The sequence below is a fragment of the Chiloscyllium plagiosum genome, unplaced genomic scaffold (genome assembly GCF_037043375.1).
Source record: "Chiloscyllium plagiosum isolate Xiang-an unplaced genomic scaffold, Cpla_swu_hap1 HiC_scaffold_44, whole genome shotgun sequence".
Taxonomy (NCBI): domain Eukaryota; kingdom Metazoa; phylum Chordata; class Chondrichthyes; order Orectolobiformes; family Hemiscylliidae; genus Chiloscyllium; species Chiloscyllium plagiosum.
The window spans coordinates 2,584,809-2,601,912 of NW_028270182.1; the positions used below are offsets into that span (position 1 = coordinate 2,584,809).

The following is a 17,104-nucleotide window of genomic DNA, read 5'->3' on the forward strand; positions in this document are numbered from 1 at the left end:
TCAGTACTACACTGTCGGAGGGTCAGCGCTGAGTCAGTACTGCACTGTCGGAGGGTCAGCACTGAGTCAGTACCACACTGTCGGAGGGTCAGCGCTGAGTCAGTACTACACTGTCGGAGGGTCAGCGCTGAGTCAGTATTGCACTGTCGGAGGGTCAGCACTGAGTCAGTACTGCACTGTCGGAGGGTCAGCGCTGAGGGAGTGCCGCACTGTCAGAGGGTCAATGCTGAGGGAGTGCCGCTCTGTCGGAGGGTCAGTGCTGAGGGAGTGCCGCACTGTCGGAGGGTCAGTGCTGAGGAGTGTTATTATGTGGGAGGGTCAGCACTGAGTCAGTATTGCACTGTGGGAGGGTCAGCACTGAGTCAGTACTGCACTGTCGGAGGGTCAGCGCTGAGTCAGTACTGCACTGTCGGAAGGTCAGCGCTGAGGGAGTGCTGCACTGTCGAAGGGTCAGCGCTGAGTCAGACCGCACTGTGGGAGGGTCAGTGCTGAGGGGTGTTGTTATGTGGGAGGGTCAGCACTGAGTCAGTACCACACTGTTGGAGGGTCAGCGCTGAGTCAGTACCGCACTGTCGGAGGGTCAACGCTGAGTCAGTACCGCACTGTCGGAGGGTCAACGCTGAGTCAGTACCGCACTGTCAGAGGGTCAGTGCTGAGTCAGTACCACACTGTCGGAGGGTCAACGCTGAGTCAGTACCGCACTGTCAGAGGGTCAGTGCTGAGTCAGTACCACACTGTCGGAGGGTCAACGCTGAGTCAGTACCGCACTGTCAGAGGGTCAGTGCTGAGTCAGTACCACACTGTCGGAGGGTCAACGCTGAGTCAGTACCGCACTGTCAGAGCGTCAGTGCTGAGTCAGTACCGCACTGTCAGAGGGTCAGTGCTGAGTCAGTACCGCACTGTCAGAGGGTCAGTGCTGAGTCAGTACCACACTGTCGGAGGGTCAACGCTGAGTCAGTACCGCAGTGTCAGAGCGTCAGTGCTGAGTCAGTACCGCACTGTCAGAGGGTCAGCGCTGAGTCAGTACCGCACTGTCAGAGGGTCAGTGCTGAGTCTGAGGTTCCTGGGCTAAGATCTTTCCCCGAATGTCTATGGCTGTAACAAATGATCTAGTGAGGATCACAATGCAGATGGTAGCATCATGAGCTTCCACTGGAATAGTCACCGCCCTTTGAGAAACTTATCTTACCAGGTGTAAAAGTGCTTTAGAAATATAAGTCTCACTGTTTGTTTTATAAATGTGCAATGTGCTGTTTCACATCAGGAGTGGAGACTGTCCTGAGGTTTGTGGTTGAGCGTCATGCTGGAGCTGATGAATTTTTGGGATTTCTTACGTTATACAGTGAGTGAGTGAATTTTGAACTCATGTATTCCCAGCCTCGTGTTTTACTTTGTTTGTTTTCTGCTGTTTCTTGCATAAATAGAAGTGAGAGAAGATGAACTCCGAGAATTCAGGCGCTACTCGGGAGGCAGTCTGGTGAGTGTATGTGTGGGTGCTGATAGGAGACCTTGGATAAGTTCCTCTGCTGTTTCTTTTCTCTGTGGCCACAGCCTACACTTTGTTTGTATTTCAGAACTCTAGCACTTGAGTACTTTGCTTTGCTTATCGGAGCCATTAACTCAGGTGACTGAAAGCTTAGCCAAGGGGGTTGATAGTATGGAGTGTTTTAAAGGAGTAAAGTGAGGTGGGGAGGTTTGGAGAGGGGATTCCAGCTTCGGGCCCAGTCAGCTAAATGCACATCTGGCAATGGTGTAGTGATGGTAAGCAAGTGGGGGGGGGGTGTCAAAATAATACGAGTGCAGAGATCTGCAGGCATGTAAGAACAGGGCAAGTCCATTTTATTCTTCAAGCTTGTTCTGCCACTCTGAGATTGTGGCTAATGTGCATATCCCTTAACACAAACATCTTTCATTCTTAATTTTATAATTTACAATTGATCAAGCATTAATTGTGGCTTTCAGAAGAGTTCTCTGGATTTCCTCCATGTTTAATGTGTCGAACTGGTTCCTAATTCCACACCTGAATAATTTATAAACTCTTCCCCCCGTCCTGGACTGACTGAACAGCTGAAATAATTTCTTGTTATTCACCCTTCCTAGTTCCGGTGATACCTTCACATTTTTGATCAAAACATCTCGGAACCTTCTAAAATCAGTGACTGCAACCTAAGTTTGTGTAAATGCACTGTTTAATTTATCCCTTGGATTCAAGGTATAAGTTCGAGATCATGGAAGGCTGCAAGGGCAGGAGGAGGTGACAGATAGGGAGGACTCTAGGGGCTAGAGGAGGTAACAGAGATAGGGAGGGGTGTAGGGTCTGGAGGGGGTTACAGAGATAGGGAGGGGGTGTAGTGGCTGGAGGGGGTTACAGAGATAGGGAGGGGGTGTAGTGGCTGGAGGGGGTTACAGAGATAGGGAGGTGGTGTAGGGGCTGGAGGGGGTTACAGAGATAGGGAGGGGGTGTAGCGGCTGGAGGGGGTTACAGAGATAGGGAGGGGGTGTAGGGGCTGGAGGGGTTACAGAGATAGGGAGGTGGTGTAGTGGCTGGAGGGGGTTACAGAGATAGGGAGGTGGTGTAGTGGCTGGAGGGGGTTACAGAGATAGGGAGGTGGTGTAGGGGCTGGAGGGGTTACAGAGATAGGGAGGTGGTGTAGGGGCTGGAGGGGGTTACAGAGATAGGGAGGGGGTGTAGGGGCTGGAGGGGGTTACAGAGATAGGGAGGGGGTGTAGGGGCTGGAGGGGGTTACAGAGATAGGGAGGGGGTGTAGGGGCTGGAGGGGGTTACAGAGATAGGGAGGGGGTGTAGGGGCTGGAGGGGGTTACAGAGATAGGGAGGGGGTGTAGGGGCTGGAGGGGGTTACAGAGATAGGGAGGGGGTGTAGGGGCTGGAGGGGTTACAGAGATAGGGAGGGGTGATGGCCTTGAAACATGTCAGAGATGTAAAGGGTTATAGGAGAGTATTTTGAAAATTGAATACTTTAAAATTGAGGTTTTGTTGAGTCAGTGTGACCTGAATGCATCCTTCGGGTGCCTCAACACCTTTCCAAGTTATGGACTTCTTTTGAGCTGATGTTGAAATTATTTTGGAAGAAAGTTTGTGGCAATTTATTCTTCAGTCCCATGAACAGCAAGGCGATAAGTGACCAAACCGTCATAAACATTTATCTATAACATGAGACTCCCTATACGGATGTGCGTTCTAATCCAGTAACCAGAATTTCAGCCTGTACCTCTTTATAATTTTTTCTTTCATCAAACTGTTTGGATATGTTATGATATACCTCTATATCCAACACAACTTGAGATGGGATTTGAACATGGACCTTGCTGTCCATTGATAGGGACACTGCACGGCATGACCATACATTTTGGATCGTTCCTTTTTGGAGGTGCATAAATGAATCTCCAGTTGATGCCCATCACCTGTATATGAGCGAGGTTAAGAGCAACCACATCGCTGGGTGTCAGGAGGCACATGTAGGCCAGACGAGATATGGATGGCAGATTTCCTTTCCAAAAGGGCATTAGTGAACCAGAGGAGGAACTGCTGGATGTCTTAAAACGCATAAAAGTGGGTAAATCCCCAGGACCTGATCAGGTGTATCCTGGAACTCTGTGGGAAGCTAGGGAAGTGATTGCTGGGCCTCTTACTGAGATATTTGTATAATCGATAGTCACAGGTGAGGTGCCGGAAGACTGGAGGTTAGCTAACTTGGTGCCACTATTTGAGAAAGGTGGTAAGAAAATGCCAGGGATCTACAGACCGGTAAGCCTGACATCAGTGGGAGGCAAGCTATTGGTAGGAATCCTGTGGAACAGGATGTACATTTATTTGGAAAGGCAAGGATTGATGAGAGATAGTCAACATGGCTTTGTCCTTGGGAGAAGATGCTTTACAAACTTGATTGAGTTTTTTGAAGAAGTAACAAAGAGGATTGATGAGGGCAGAGTGGTAGATGTGATCTATATGGACTTCAGTAAGGAGTTCTAGTCCACAGTGAAGAAGGTTACCTCAGCTTACAACGGGATCTTGATCAGATGGGCCAATGGGCTGAGAAGTGGCAGGTGGAGTTTAACTCAGATAAATGTGAGGTGCTGCATTTTGGGAAAGCAAATCTTAGCAGGGCTTATACATTTTAGTGTTGCTGAACCATGAGACCTTGGAATGCAGGTTCACAGCTCCTTGAAAGTGAAGTCGCAGGTAGGTAGGATAGTGAAGAAGGCGTTTGGTATGCTTTCCTTTATTGGTCAGAGTACTGAGTACAGGAGTTGGGAGGTCATGTTGCGGCTCATGGTGAGGCCACTTTTGGAATATTGCATGCAATTCTGGTCTCCTTCCTATTGGAAAGATGTTGTGAAATTTGAAAGTGTTCAGAAAAGATTTACAAGGATGTTGCCAGGGTTGGAGGATCTGAGCTACAGGGAGAGGCTGAACAGGCTGGAGCTGTTTTCCCTGGAGCGTCAGAGGCTGAGGGGTGACCTTAAAGAGGTTTATAAAATCATGAGGGGCATGGATAGGGTAAATAGACAAAGTCTTTTCCCTGGTGTCGGGGAGTCCAGAACTAGAGGGCATAGGTTTAGGGTGAGAGGGGAAAGATATAAAAGAGACCTAAGGGGCAACTTTTTCACGCAGAGGGTGGTACATGTATGGAATGAGCTGCCAGAGGAAGTGGTGGAGGCTGGTACAATTGTAACATTTAAGAGGCATTTGGATGGGTATATGAATAGGAAGGGTTTGGAGGGATATGGGCCGGGTGCTGGCAGGTGGGACCAGATTGGGTTGGGATATCTGGTTGGCATGGACGGGTTGGACTGAAGGGTGTATTTCTGTGCTGTACATCTCTATGACTATGACAGCCATTTCACGCTCATTATTAGACTCTTAATTTCAGATTTTTTATTGAATTAAAATTGCCATGGTTAGAATTGAACCCAATTCCCGTTAATATTCTAGTGATAAAGGCCATCGCCTCCCCATTGCAGCATTCCCTTATTCCTGTGCTAGGGTTTGCACCTCCGGTCCCGGTGTGTGTCCTGGCACCAGATACACAGTGGGACTGATCCCAGCTAGCATTCCTTTGGATGTGGGAAGACTGGGCCCAGGTCTAATGTTTCGTAAAAATCCCTGAAAGCAAACCTTACTGTGTGTTTTCTGTCGCAGAATTACCTCATTAAAAGCCGTGTGGTTCTGGAGAATCTCCAGCCTGAGATGTGGATAGAGGAATATGAGCACACTCTGGATGACTTCATCTATGATACAAAGCTGAGGGTTCTGACTGTGCACATGGATCAGTTCAGTGGACTGCAGGTGCACCTTGGCACCCCATCTCACGTACGTTTCCAATGCAAACAGGTACACTCATCAGAACTGATCGGATGCCATTCAGCCCCTCCAACTTACTGTTGTCCATTGGCATCAGGGTGCTTCTCTTCATCTTAACTTCATTTACCCAACTTGCTTTTGCATCCCTTCATACTTTTGAGCAACCAAAAATATGTGAGTTCTTTAAAAATATTTTCAGTTGACCTCCAGGTAATTTTGGTGCGTGGGGCGAGAGTCCCTGAAATCCGTTCCACTTACTGTGAGGAAGTGCGATCTGGCATCATCCCTGAAAGTACTATCTTTAATTTGAAGTTCCTCATGCTTAAACCCTTCCACATGCTTTGTGCCTCACCCTGTCAACCCCCACCACCACCATCACCACCAAAGAAGACTGTGTCTCTCCTCCCTGACAATAAGCAGCTGTTAATCTCTGCAAGCTCTATGACTGCCTGAATCTTCTTCCTGTCTTCCCATACAGCCCACAGATCATCTCATTTTTTTCATCCGTAAGGAGAAAACTGAGATTGATGCGGAGAACTTTGTGCACGTTGTTCAGTTTGGAACCATCCGGGGAGGTTACCTGGAGAGCCTGCTCAGGCACATGCTGGGCATCTATGCTCCACAGTTCCTGGAAAACCGAATGTGGCCTGACAGTCTCAAGAACAATTTTTCAGCACATCTGCACAAGTTCCTTGCCAGCCTTACAGGTACCATCTGATCAGATATACAGAACATTGGGCTGCCCGCATGGCTGCTCAGTGTCAGCCTGGGTGTAGCATGTTGCATTCCTGTCACTGCTGTTGAACCAAGGGGCATGGGTTTGAACAAACTCCTGTATCGGCATAAAGGTATTCACCTAGCTGTTGGTGCCAGGACTGCCAGAGGTCACTATTCACGGAGTTCTTCACTGTCAGAGGGTCGGCACTGAGGGAGCACCACACTGTCGGAGGGTCAGTGCAGAGGGAGCACCACACTGTCAGAGGGTCAGTGCTGAGGGAGTGCTGCACTGTCGGGGGGTCAGGGCTGAGGGAGCACCGCACTGTCGGAGGATCAATGCTAAGGCAGTGCTGCACTGTCGGAGGGTCAATGCTGAGGGAGTGCTGCACTGTCGGAGGGTCAGGGCTGAGGGAGTGCCACACTGTCGGAGGGTCAGGGCTGAGGGAGTGCCACACTGTCAGAGGGTCAGTGCTGAGGGAGCGCCGCACTGTCGGAGGGTCAGTGCTGAGGGAGCGCCGCACTGTCGGAGGGTCAGTGCTGAGGGAGTGCCGCACTGTCGGAGGGTCAGGGCTGAGGGAACGCTGCACTGTTGGAGGGTCAGTGATGAGGGAGTGCCGCACTGTCGGAGGGTCAGGGCTGCGGGAGTGCCGCACTGTCGGAGGGTCAGTGCTGGAGAGTGCCGCACTGTCGGAGGGTCAGTGCTGAGGGAGTGGGCACTGTCGGAGGGTCAGTGCTGAGGGAGTGCCGCACTGTTGGAGGGTCAGTGCTGAGGGAGTGCCGCACTGTCGGAGGGTCAGTGCTGAGGGAGTGCCGCACTGTCGGAGGGTCAGTGCTGAGGGAGTGCCGCACTGTCGGAGGGTCAGTGCTGAGGGAGTGCCGCACTGTCGGAGGGTCAGTGCTGAGGGAGTGCCGCACTGTCGGAGGGTCAGTGCTGAGGGAGTGCCGCACTGTCGGAGGGTCAGTGCTGAGGGAGTGCCGCACTGTCGGAGGGTCAGTGCTGAGGGAGTGCCGCACTGTCGGAGGGTCAGTGCTGAGGGAGTGCCGCACTGTCGGAGGGTCAGTGCTGAGGGAGTGCCGCACTGTCGGAGGGTCAGTGCTGAGGGAACGCCGCACTGTCGGAGGGTCAGTGCTGAGGGAGTGTCGGACTGTCGGAGGGTCAGTGCTGAGGGAGCGCCGCACTGTCGGAGGGTCAGTGCTGAGGGAGTGCCGCACTGTCGGAGGGTCAGTGCTGAGGGAGTGCCGCACTGTCGGAGGGTCAGTGCTGAGGGAGCGCTGCACTGTTGGAGGATCAGTGCTGAGGGAGTGCTGCATTGTCAGAGGGTCAGTGCTGAGGGAGTGCTGCATTGTCAGAGGGTCAGTGCTGAGGGAGTGCTGCACTGTCGGAGGGTCAGTGCTGAGGGAGCGCCGCACTGTCAGAGGGTCAGTGCTGAGGGAACGCCGCACTGTCGGAGGGTCAGTGCTGAGGGAGTGTCGCACTGTCGGAGGGTCAGTGCTGAGGGAGCGCCGCACTGTCAGAGGGTCAGTGCTGAGGGAACGCCGCACTGTCGGAGGATCAGTGCTGAGGGAGTGGGCACTGTCAGAGGGTCAGTGCTGAGGGAACGCCGCACTGTTGGAGGATCAGTGCTGAGGGAGTGCTGCATTGTCAGAGGGTCAGTGCTGAGGGAGTGGGCACTGTCGGAGGGTCAGTGCTGAGGGAGTGTCGGACTATTGGAGGGTCAGTATGTTCGCCCCTCATCTTGCATTATTATTGTGCAGGTGCTACCCTTCTCTTAGTAACTTCCCCTGGGGACCATCCTTGATTTGGAAGGTGGTGAGTGCTGGCAGGTGAGCTTAGGACCCTGATCCTCTTCTCCCCCGACATCTAGACAGAATCACTTTCTTCACCCGATGGGTGGGTACTGTTCACGGCATCAGGATTGCAAAAAATGTATTCAGCTTTGATCTGTGCCTGCCCTTTTCTGTAGATGCTCGTTACAAGCTGGATGGCCACACAGTACTCTACATTCCACTTGAGGGCATGAATTTGCCACCTGATCAGGTTGCGCTGGATAAGGAGCTTGTACAGAGATTGGAAAGTGAGTAGAGCTTATAGTAAGATTGGTCACCTTTGGTGACTATTTTACAATCAGCATTGCCCATTTGCTTTCCTGAGACGTTGAATCTGTGTTAAGAAGTTATCTATCTGATGGTACACCTACAGATTACATGACATTCCCTCCAGTGTGGAAACGGGCCATTTAGCTGAACAAGTCCACACCGACCCTCCGAAGAGTAACCCACCCAGACCTATTCCCCTACATCTACCCCTAACTAATACACCTAATACCATGGGCAATTTAGCATGGGCAATTCACCTGCTCTGCACATCTTTGTGACTGTGGGAAGAATCCTGGAGGAAACCCATGCAGACACAGGGAGAATGTGCAAACTCCACACGGACAGTCGCCCAAGGAGGGAATCAAACCTGGGTCCTTGGCACTGTGAGATAGCAATACTATCCACTGAGCCACCATGTCAGCTATTAACTGGTCATTCACTGCTGGTGGAACTGTAATCGGTACTTCCATTGGGAGCCGCATAGAGTTATTAAGAATTACAGCACGGAACAGACCCTTCGGTCCAGCTCGTCCATGCAGACCAGATATCCCAACCCAATCTCACCTGCCAGCACCCGGCCCATATCCCATATTCATATACCCATCCAGATGCCGTTTAAATGCTGTAATTGTACCTGCCTCCACCATTTCCTCTGGCAGCTCATTCCATACACACACCACCCTCTGTGTGAAAAAGTTGCCCCTGAGGTCTCTTTTATATCTTTCCCCTCCCACGCTGAACCTATGCCCTCTAGTTCTGGACTCCCCCACCCCAGTGAAAAGACTTTGTCTATTTACCCGATCCATACGCCTCATGATTTTATAAACCTCTATTAGGTCACCCCTCAGGCTCCGCCGCTCCAGGGAAAACAGCCCCAGCCTGTTCAACCTCTCCCTGTAGCTCAAACCCTCCAACCCTGGCAACATCCTTGTAAATCTTTTCTGAACCCTTTCAAGTTTCACGACATCTTTCTGATAGGAAGGAGACCATACGCAATTGGAGTATTCAAAATTCGGAGGCATTTCTGAACATAAATATGGATCTACACTCCACAAGCACCCTGAGCTCCATGTCGATGTTAGACTAGATAACATCTGGTCTACGGAATGTCAATACTTTATTCAGCTCAAGTTTAATCTCTCAAGTCACACCTGTCTGTGACTCAACTGATCAACATATCCCATTCTTTTACCCACATCTTGCTTCAAAGATTCCCCTTAAAATGTATTTATTCAGCTCGAAATCTGAGAACAGTATTTAGGGCTGGGACCTTGGTGCATTATCAAGGAAAAGCTGTACTGACAGAGGAACTTTCAATGAGTTATCATGCTGCGGCCCTTGTTAGGAGAATACCGATGGTCCTGAGGCAATATTAATATAATTCCATTAGTTTTAAAATGGTGATGCAAAAGGATAGACTGGATCTGAAAGTTGAAGTTCTAAATTGAAGGAAGGCCAATTTTGATGGTATTAGGAAGAACTTTCAAAGGTTAACTGGGGGCAGATTTTCGCCAGTAACAAAACAGCTGGAAAATGGGAAGCCATCAAAACTGAGGTAACGAGAGTCCAGATACAGTATGTTCCTGTTAGGGTGAAGGGCAAAGTATAGGGAATGCTGGATGATGAGAGAATTTGAAGTTTTGGTTAAGAATAAGAAGGAAGCATATGTCTGGTATAGACAACAGAGATCGAGTGAATCCCTGGAAGGGTATAAAGGCAGTAGGAGTATACTGCAGAGGGAAATCAGAAGGGCGTTAAGGGGATATGAGATAGCTTTGGCAAATAGAGTTACGGAGAATCCAAAGGGTTTTTATAAATACATTAAGGACAAAAGGGTAACTAGGGAGAGCTCAGCAAGGCAGCCGATGTGTGGACCTGCAGGGGATGGGGGAGATACTAAACGAGTATTTTGCATCGGAAGATAGGGAAGGTGAGGAAATAATTAGCAACACCTTGAAAAATGTCCATTTTACAGAGGGAGAGGTGCTGAATGTCTTATAACTCGTAAAAGTGGATAAATGCCCAGGACCTGATCAGGTGTATTCTAGAACTCTGGGAAGCTAGGGAAGTGATTGCTGGGCCCCTTGCTGAGATATTTGTATCATCGATAATCACAGGTGAGGTGCCGGAAGACTGGAGGTTAGCTAACGTGGTGCCACTATTTGAGAAAGGTGGTAAGGAAATGCCAGGGATCTACAGACTGGTAAGCCTAACATCAGTGGGAGGCAAGCTATTGGTAGGAATCCTGTGGAACAGGATGTACATTTATTTGGAAAGGCAAGAGATAGCTGAAAATGTGTTGCTGGAACAGCGCAGCAGGTCAGGCAGCATCCAGGGAACAGGAGAATCGACGTTTCGGGCATAAGCCCTTCTTCAGGAATGAGGAAAGTGTGACCAGCAGGCTAAGATAAATGGTAGGGAGGACGGACCTGGGGGAGGGGCGTTGGAAATGCGATAGGTGGAAAGAGGTCAAGGTGAGGGTGATAGGTCAGACTGGGGTGGGGGTGGAGAGGTCAGGAAGAAGATTGCAGGTTAGGAAGGCGGTGCTGAGTTCGATGGATTTGACTGAGACAAGGTGGGGGGAGGGGAAATGAGGAAACTGTTGAAATCCGAGTTCATCTCCTGTGGTTGGAGGGTTCGTAGGCGGAAGATGAGGCGCTCCTCCTCCAACCGTCGTGTTGTTGTGGTCTGGTGATGGAGGCGTCCAAAGACCTGCATATCCTTGGTGGAATGGGAGGGGGAGTTGAAGTGTTGAGCCACAGGGTGGTTGGGTTGGTTGGTCCGGGTGTCCCAGAGGTGTTTCCTGAAAGATGAGAGATAGTCAACATGGCTTTGTGCTTGGGAAATCATGTCTCACAAACATGACTGCAGTTTTTGAAGAAGTAGTGAAGAAGACTGATAAGGGCAGAGCGGTAGATGTGATCTATATGGACTTCAGTAAGGTGTTCGACAAGGTTCCCCATGGGAGACAGGTGAGCAAGATTAGATCTTACGGAATAGAGGAAAAACTAGCCATTTAGAAACAGAACTGGCTCAAAGGTAGAAGACAGAGGGTGGTGGTGGTGGGTTGTTTTTCAGACTGGAGGCCTGTGACCAGTGGAATGCCACAAGGATCGGTGCTGAATCCACTGCCGTTAGTCATTCATATAAATGATTTGGATGTGAATATAGCAGGTATGGTTAGTAAGTTTGCAGATGACACAAAAATTGAAGATGTAGTGGACAGCGAAGGAGGTTACTTTAGAGTACAACAGGATCTTGACCGATGGTCCAATGGGCTGTGAGGTGGCAGATGGAGTTTTATTCAGATAAATGTGAGGTGCTGCATTTTGGAAAGGCAAATCAGGGCAGGACTTATACACTTAATGCTAAGGTCCTAGGGAGTGTTGCTGAACAAAGAGACCTCGGAGTGCAGGTTCATAGCTCCTTGAAAGTAGAGTTGCTGGTAGACAGGATAGTGAAGAAGGTGTTTGGTATGCTTTCCTTTATTGGTCAGAGTGTTAAGTACAGGGGTTGGGAGGTCATGTTGTGGCTGTACAGGACATTGGTTAGGCCATTGTTGGAATATTGCGTGTAATTCTGATCTCCTTGCTATGGGAAAGATGTTGTGAAACTTGAAAGAGTTTAGAAAAGATTTACAAGGATGTTGTCAGGGTTGGAGGATTTGAGCTACAGGGAGAGGCTGAACAGGCTGGGGCTGTTTTCCTTGGAACGTCGGAGGCTGAGGGGTGACCTTATAGAGGTTTATAAAATCATGAAGGGCATGGATAGGATAAATAGGCAAAGTCTTTTCACTGGGGTCGGGGAGTCCAGAACTAGAGGGCATAGGTTTAGGGTGAGAGGGGAAAGATATAAAAGAGACCTAAGGGACAACTTTTTCACACACAGGGTGGTACGTGTATGGACTGAGCTGCCAGAGGAAGTGGTGGAGGCTGGTACAATTACAACATTTAAAAGGCATCTGGATGGGTATATGAATAGGAAGGATTTGGAGGGATATGGGCCAAGTGCTGGAAAATGGGACTAGATCAATGTAAGATATCTGGTTGGTATGGATGAGTTGGACTGAATGGTCTGTTTCTATGACCCAATGGTTCTATTGGTGTAATCCACCTTTACCCAACTTTATTTGACCGAATTAAAACATTTTATTAAAACTGGTTTGATCATGTCTTTCATTGCTATTAATACTATTGATTGTGTACTGAATGGCTGCAAATTTCATTATGGAGGAACTTCAGAAAGAATCAGTGTAACAGTTTTGAGGGGTTCAATGGTCTCCTCCTCCAATCTTAGAGATTCAAGAGGCTGCATAGCTTTCTCCAGCTCCTGTTTGGGAGATATAAGGGATGGCATTCAGTGAAAGTGTTTTCTCTTGCCAATAATGACTGAATGTGTTGAGAAGGGCATCTAATATATACCCTTAAATTTTCAGCTGCTGTTGTTCACTGGACTCGTCAGATTAAAGATGTACTAAGTGCACAGGAGGCTGTAGAGACAGGCGAGATCTCGGGACCACTGGATGAGATTGACTTCTGGCGCAACCGGTGTGATGATCTGTCGGGGATTGGTTTCCAACTGGATAAAGCCGGTGTCAAACACATCCAGTCTATCCTTGAACTTTCCAAATCCTCTTACATTGGTCCCTTTCTCAAACTAGCCAAGCTTATCCAGGTACGTCTAAGCTAGACTTTATATAATGGTTGCCTGATAACTGCCTTTATCGTTCAGCGGGTGATAACTTTGCAAAGGACTGACAGCTTCAGGGAGTGATTGCCAGCCTGTGCAAGTTACTGAACTCTGCCGTGGCCATCAGAGCGAGTCAGCTCAGCGTGCAGTGATCACTGAGCTCCTATTACAGTCCCAGCAGAGTGAGTCAGCGCAGCATGCAGTGATTGCTGAACTCCTATTACAGTCCCAGCAGAGAGAGTCAGCGCAGCGTGCAGTGATCGCTGAGCTCCTATTACAGTCCCAGCAGAGAGAGTCATCGCAGCGTGCAGTGATCGCTGAGCTCCTATTACAGTCCCAGCAGAGAGAGTCAGCGCAGCATGCAGTGATCGCTGAGCACCTATTACAGTCCCAGCAGAGAGAGTCAGCGCAGCGTGCAGTGATCGCTGAGCTCCTATTACAGTCCCAGCAGAGAGAGTAAGCGCAGCGTGCAGTGATCGCTGAGCTTCTATTACAGTCCCAGCAGAGAGAGTCAGCTCAGCGTGCAGTGATCGCTGAGCTTCTATTACAGTCCCAGCAGAGAGAGTCAGCGCAGCGTGCAGTGATCGCTGAGCTTCTATTACAGTCCCAGCAGAGAGAGTCAGCGCAGCGTGCAGTGATCGCTGAGATCCTATTACAGTCCCAGCAGAGAGAGTCAGCGCAGCGTGCAGTGATCGCTGAGCTTCTATTACAGTCCCAGCAGAGAGAGTCAGCGCAGCATGCAGTGATCGCTGAGATCCTATTACAGTCCCAGCAGAGAGAGTCAGCTCAGCGTGCAGTGATCGCTGAGATCCTATTACAGTCTGGGCAGAGAGAGTCAGCTCAGCGTGCAGTGATCGCTGAACTCCTATTACAGTCCCAGCAGAGAGAGTCAGCGCAGCGTGCAGTGATCGCTAATCTCCTATTACAGTCCCAGCAGAGAGAGTCAGCGCAGCGTGCAGTGATCGCTGAGCTCCTATTACAGTCCCAGCAGAGAGAGTCAGCGCAGCGTGCAGTGATCGCTGAGCTTCTATTACAGTCCCAGCAGAGAGAGTCAGCGCAGCGTGCAGTGATCGCTGAGCTTCTATTACAGTCCCAGCAGAGAGAGTCAGCGCAGCGTGCAGTGATCGCTGAGATCCTATTACAGTCTGGGCAGAGAGAGTCAGCTCAGCGTGCAGTGATCGCTGAACTCCTATTACAGTCCCAGCAGAGAGAGTCAGCGCAGCGTGCAGTGATCGCTAATCTCCTATTACAGTCCCAGCAGAGAGAGTCAGCGCAGCGTGCAGTGATCGCTGAGCTCCTATTACAGTCCCAGCAGAGAGAGTCATCGCAGCGTGCAGTGATCGCTGAGCTCCTATTACAGTCCCAGCAGAGAGAGTCAGCGCAGCGTGCAGTGATCACTGAGCTTCTATTACAGTCCCAGCCGAGAGAGTCAGCGCAGCATGCAGTGATCACTGAGCTTCTATTACAGTCCCAGCAGAGAGAATCAGCGCAGCATGCAGTGATCGCTGAGATCCTATTACAGTCTGGGCAGGGAGAGTCAGCTCAGCGTGCAGTGATCGCTGAGCTCCTATTACAGTCCCAGCAGAGAGAGCCAACGCAGCGTGCAGTGATCGCTGAGCTCCTATTACAGTCTGGGCAGAGAGAGTCAGCTCAGCGTGCAGTGATCGCTGAGATCCTATTACAGTCTGGGCAGAGAGAGTCAGCTCAGCGTGCAGTGATCGCTAATCTCCTATTACAGTTCAAAGTTTGTGCGAAGATTTGTAGCTCGGGTGCTCGTTGTTGTTCTGTTCGCTGAGCTGGAAGTTTTTGTTGCAAACGTTTCGTCCCCTGACTAGGCGACATCATCAGTGCTTGGGAGCCTCCTGCGAAGCGCTTCTTTGATGTTTCCTCCGGTGTTTATAGTGGTCTGTCCCTGCCGCTTCCGGTTGTCAGTTTCAGCTGATGGCTGTAGTGGTTGGTATATTGGGTCCATGTCGATGTGTTTGTTGATGGAGTTTGTGGATGAATGCCATGCCTCTAGGAATTCCCTGGCTGTTCTCTGTCTGGCTTGCCCTATGATAGTAGTGTTGTCCCAGTCGAATTCATGTTGCTTGTTGTCTGCGTGTGTGGCTACTAAGGATAGCTGGTCATGTCGTTTCATGGCTAGTTGATGTTCATGTATGCGGATTGTTAGCTGTCTTCCTGTTTGTCCTATATAGTGTTTAGTGCAGTCCTTGCATGGTATTTTGTACACTACATTCGTCTTGCTCATGTTGGGTATTGGGTCCTTCGTTCTGGTGAGTTGTTGTCTGAGCGTGGCTGTTGGTTTGTGTGCCGTTATGAGTCCTATTACAGTCCCAGCAGAGAGAGTCAGCTCAGCATGCAGTGATCACTGAGATCCTATTACAGTCCCAGCAGAGAGAGTCAGCTCAGCATGCAGTGATCGCTGAACTCCTATTGCAGTCCCAGGATAGAGAGCCAGCTCAGCGTGCAGTGATCACTGAGATCCTATTGCAGTCCCAGCAGAGAGAGCCAGCTCAACGTGCAGTGATCGCTGAGCTCCTATTGCAGTCCCAGCAGAGAGAGTCAGCTCAATGTGCAGTGATCACTGAGCTGCTATTACAGTCCCAGCAGAGTCAGCTCAGCGTGCAGTGATCACTGAAATCCTATTACAGTCTGGGCAGAGAGAGTCAGCTCAGCGTGCAGTGATCACTGAGATCCTATTACAGTCTGGGCAGAGAGAGTCAGCTCTGCGTGCAGTGATCACTGAGATCCTATTACAATCCCAGCAGAGAGAGCCAGCTCAGCATGCAGTGATCGCAGAGATCCTATTACAGTCCCAACAGAGAGAGGCAGCTCAGCGTGCAGTGGTCGCTGAGATCCTATTACAGTCCCAGCAGAGAGAGTCAGCTCAGCGTGCAGTGATCATTCAGATCCTTTTACAGTCCCAACAGAGGGAGTCAGCTCAGCGTGCAGTGATTGCTGAGCTCCTATTACAGTCCCAACAGAGAGAGCCAGCTCAGCGTGCAGTGATTGCTGAGATCCTATTACAGTCCCAGCAGAGAGAGTCAGCTCAGCGTGCAGTGGTCACTGAGATCCTATTACAGTCCCAACAGAGAGAGTCAGCGCAGCGTGCAGTGATCGCTGAGCTCCTATAACAGTCCCAGCAGAGAGAGTCAGCTCAATGTGCAGTGATCACTGAGCTGCTATTACAGTCCCAGCAGAGAGAGTCAGCTCAGCGTGCAGTGATCACTGAGATCCTATTACAGTCTGAGCAGAGAGAGTCGGCTCAGCGTGCAGTGATCACTGAGATCCTATTACAGTCCCAGCAGAGAGAGTCAGCTCAGCATGCAGTGATCACTGAGCTCCTATTACAGTCCCAACAGGAAGAGCCAGCTCAGCGTGCAGTGGTCGCTGTGATCCTATTACAGTCCCAGCAGAGAGAGTCAGCGCAGTGTTCAGTGATCACTGAGATCCTATTACAGTCCCAACAGGAAGAGCCAGCTCAGCATGCAGTGATCGCTGAGATCCTATTACAGTCCCAACAGAGAGAGGCAGCTCAGCGTGCAGTGGTCGCTGAGATCCTATTACAGTCCCAGCAGAGAGAGTCAGCTCAGCATGCAGTGATCACTGAGCTGCTATTACAGATCCAGCAGAGAGAGTCAGCTCAGCGTGCAGTAGTCGCTGAGATCCTATTACAGTCCCAACAGAGAGAGTCAGCTCAGCGTGCAGTGATCCCTGAGATCCTATTACAGTCCCAGCAGAGAGAGTCAGCTCAGCGTGCAGTGATCATTCAGATCCTTTTACAGTCCCAACAGAGGGAGTCAGCTCAGCGTGCAGTGATTGCTGAGCTCCTATTACAGTCCCAACAGAGAGAGCCAGCTCAGCGTGCAGTGATTGCTGAGATCCTATTACAGTCCCAGCAGAGATTGTCAGCTCAGCGTGCAGTGGTCACTGAGATCCTATTACAGTCCCAGCAGAGAGAGTCAGCTCAGCGTGCAGTGATCACTGAGATCCTATTACAGTCCCAACAGAGAGAGTCAGTTCAGCGTGCAGTGATCACTGAGCTGCTATTACAGTCCCAGCAGAGAGAGTCAGCTCAGCGTGCAGTGGTCACTGAGATCCTATTACAGTCCCAGCAGAGAGAGTCAGCGCAGCATGCAGTGATCGCTGAGCTCCTATTACAGTCCCAACAGAGAGAGCCAGCTCAGCGTGCAGTGATCACTGAGCTGCTATTACAGTCCCAGCAGAGAGAGTCAGCTCAGCGTGCAGTGATCACTGAGATCCTATTACAGTCTG

At 50.2% G+C, this 17,104-nt stretch overlaps 1 protein-coding gene across 1 annotated transcript in view; it reads left to right on the forward strand.

The window, feature by feature from the left end:
* dnah2 (dynein, axonemal, heavy chain 2) overlaps window positions 1-17,104 on the forward strand; it is a 380,569-nt gene that overhangs the window by 8,508 nt on the left and 354,957 nt on the right. The window contains exons 3-7 of the mRNA XM_087982834.1: window positions 1,425-1,477; window positions 5,162-5,332; window positions 5,802-6,030; window positions 8,005-8,115; window positions 12,573-12,811. Coding sequence (XP_087838960.1) covers window positions 1,425-1,477; window positions 5,162-5,332; window positions 5,802-6,030; window positions 8,005-8,115; window positions 12,573-12,811 — 803 coding nt within the window. The remainder of the gene's footprint in view (window positions 1-1,424; window positions 1,478-5,161; window positions 5,333-5,801; window positions 6,031-8,004; window positions 8,116-12,572; window positions 12,812-17,104) is intronic.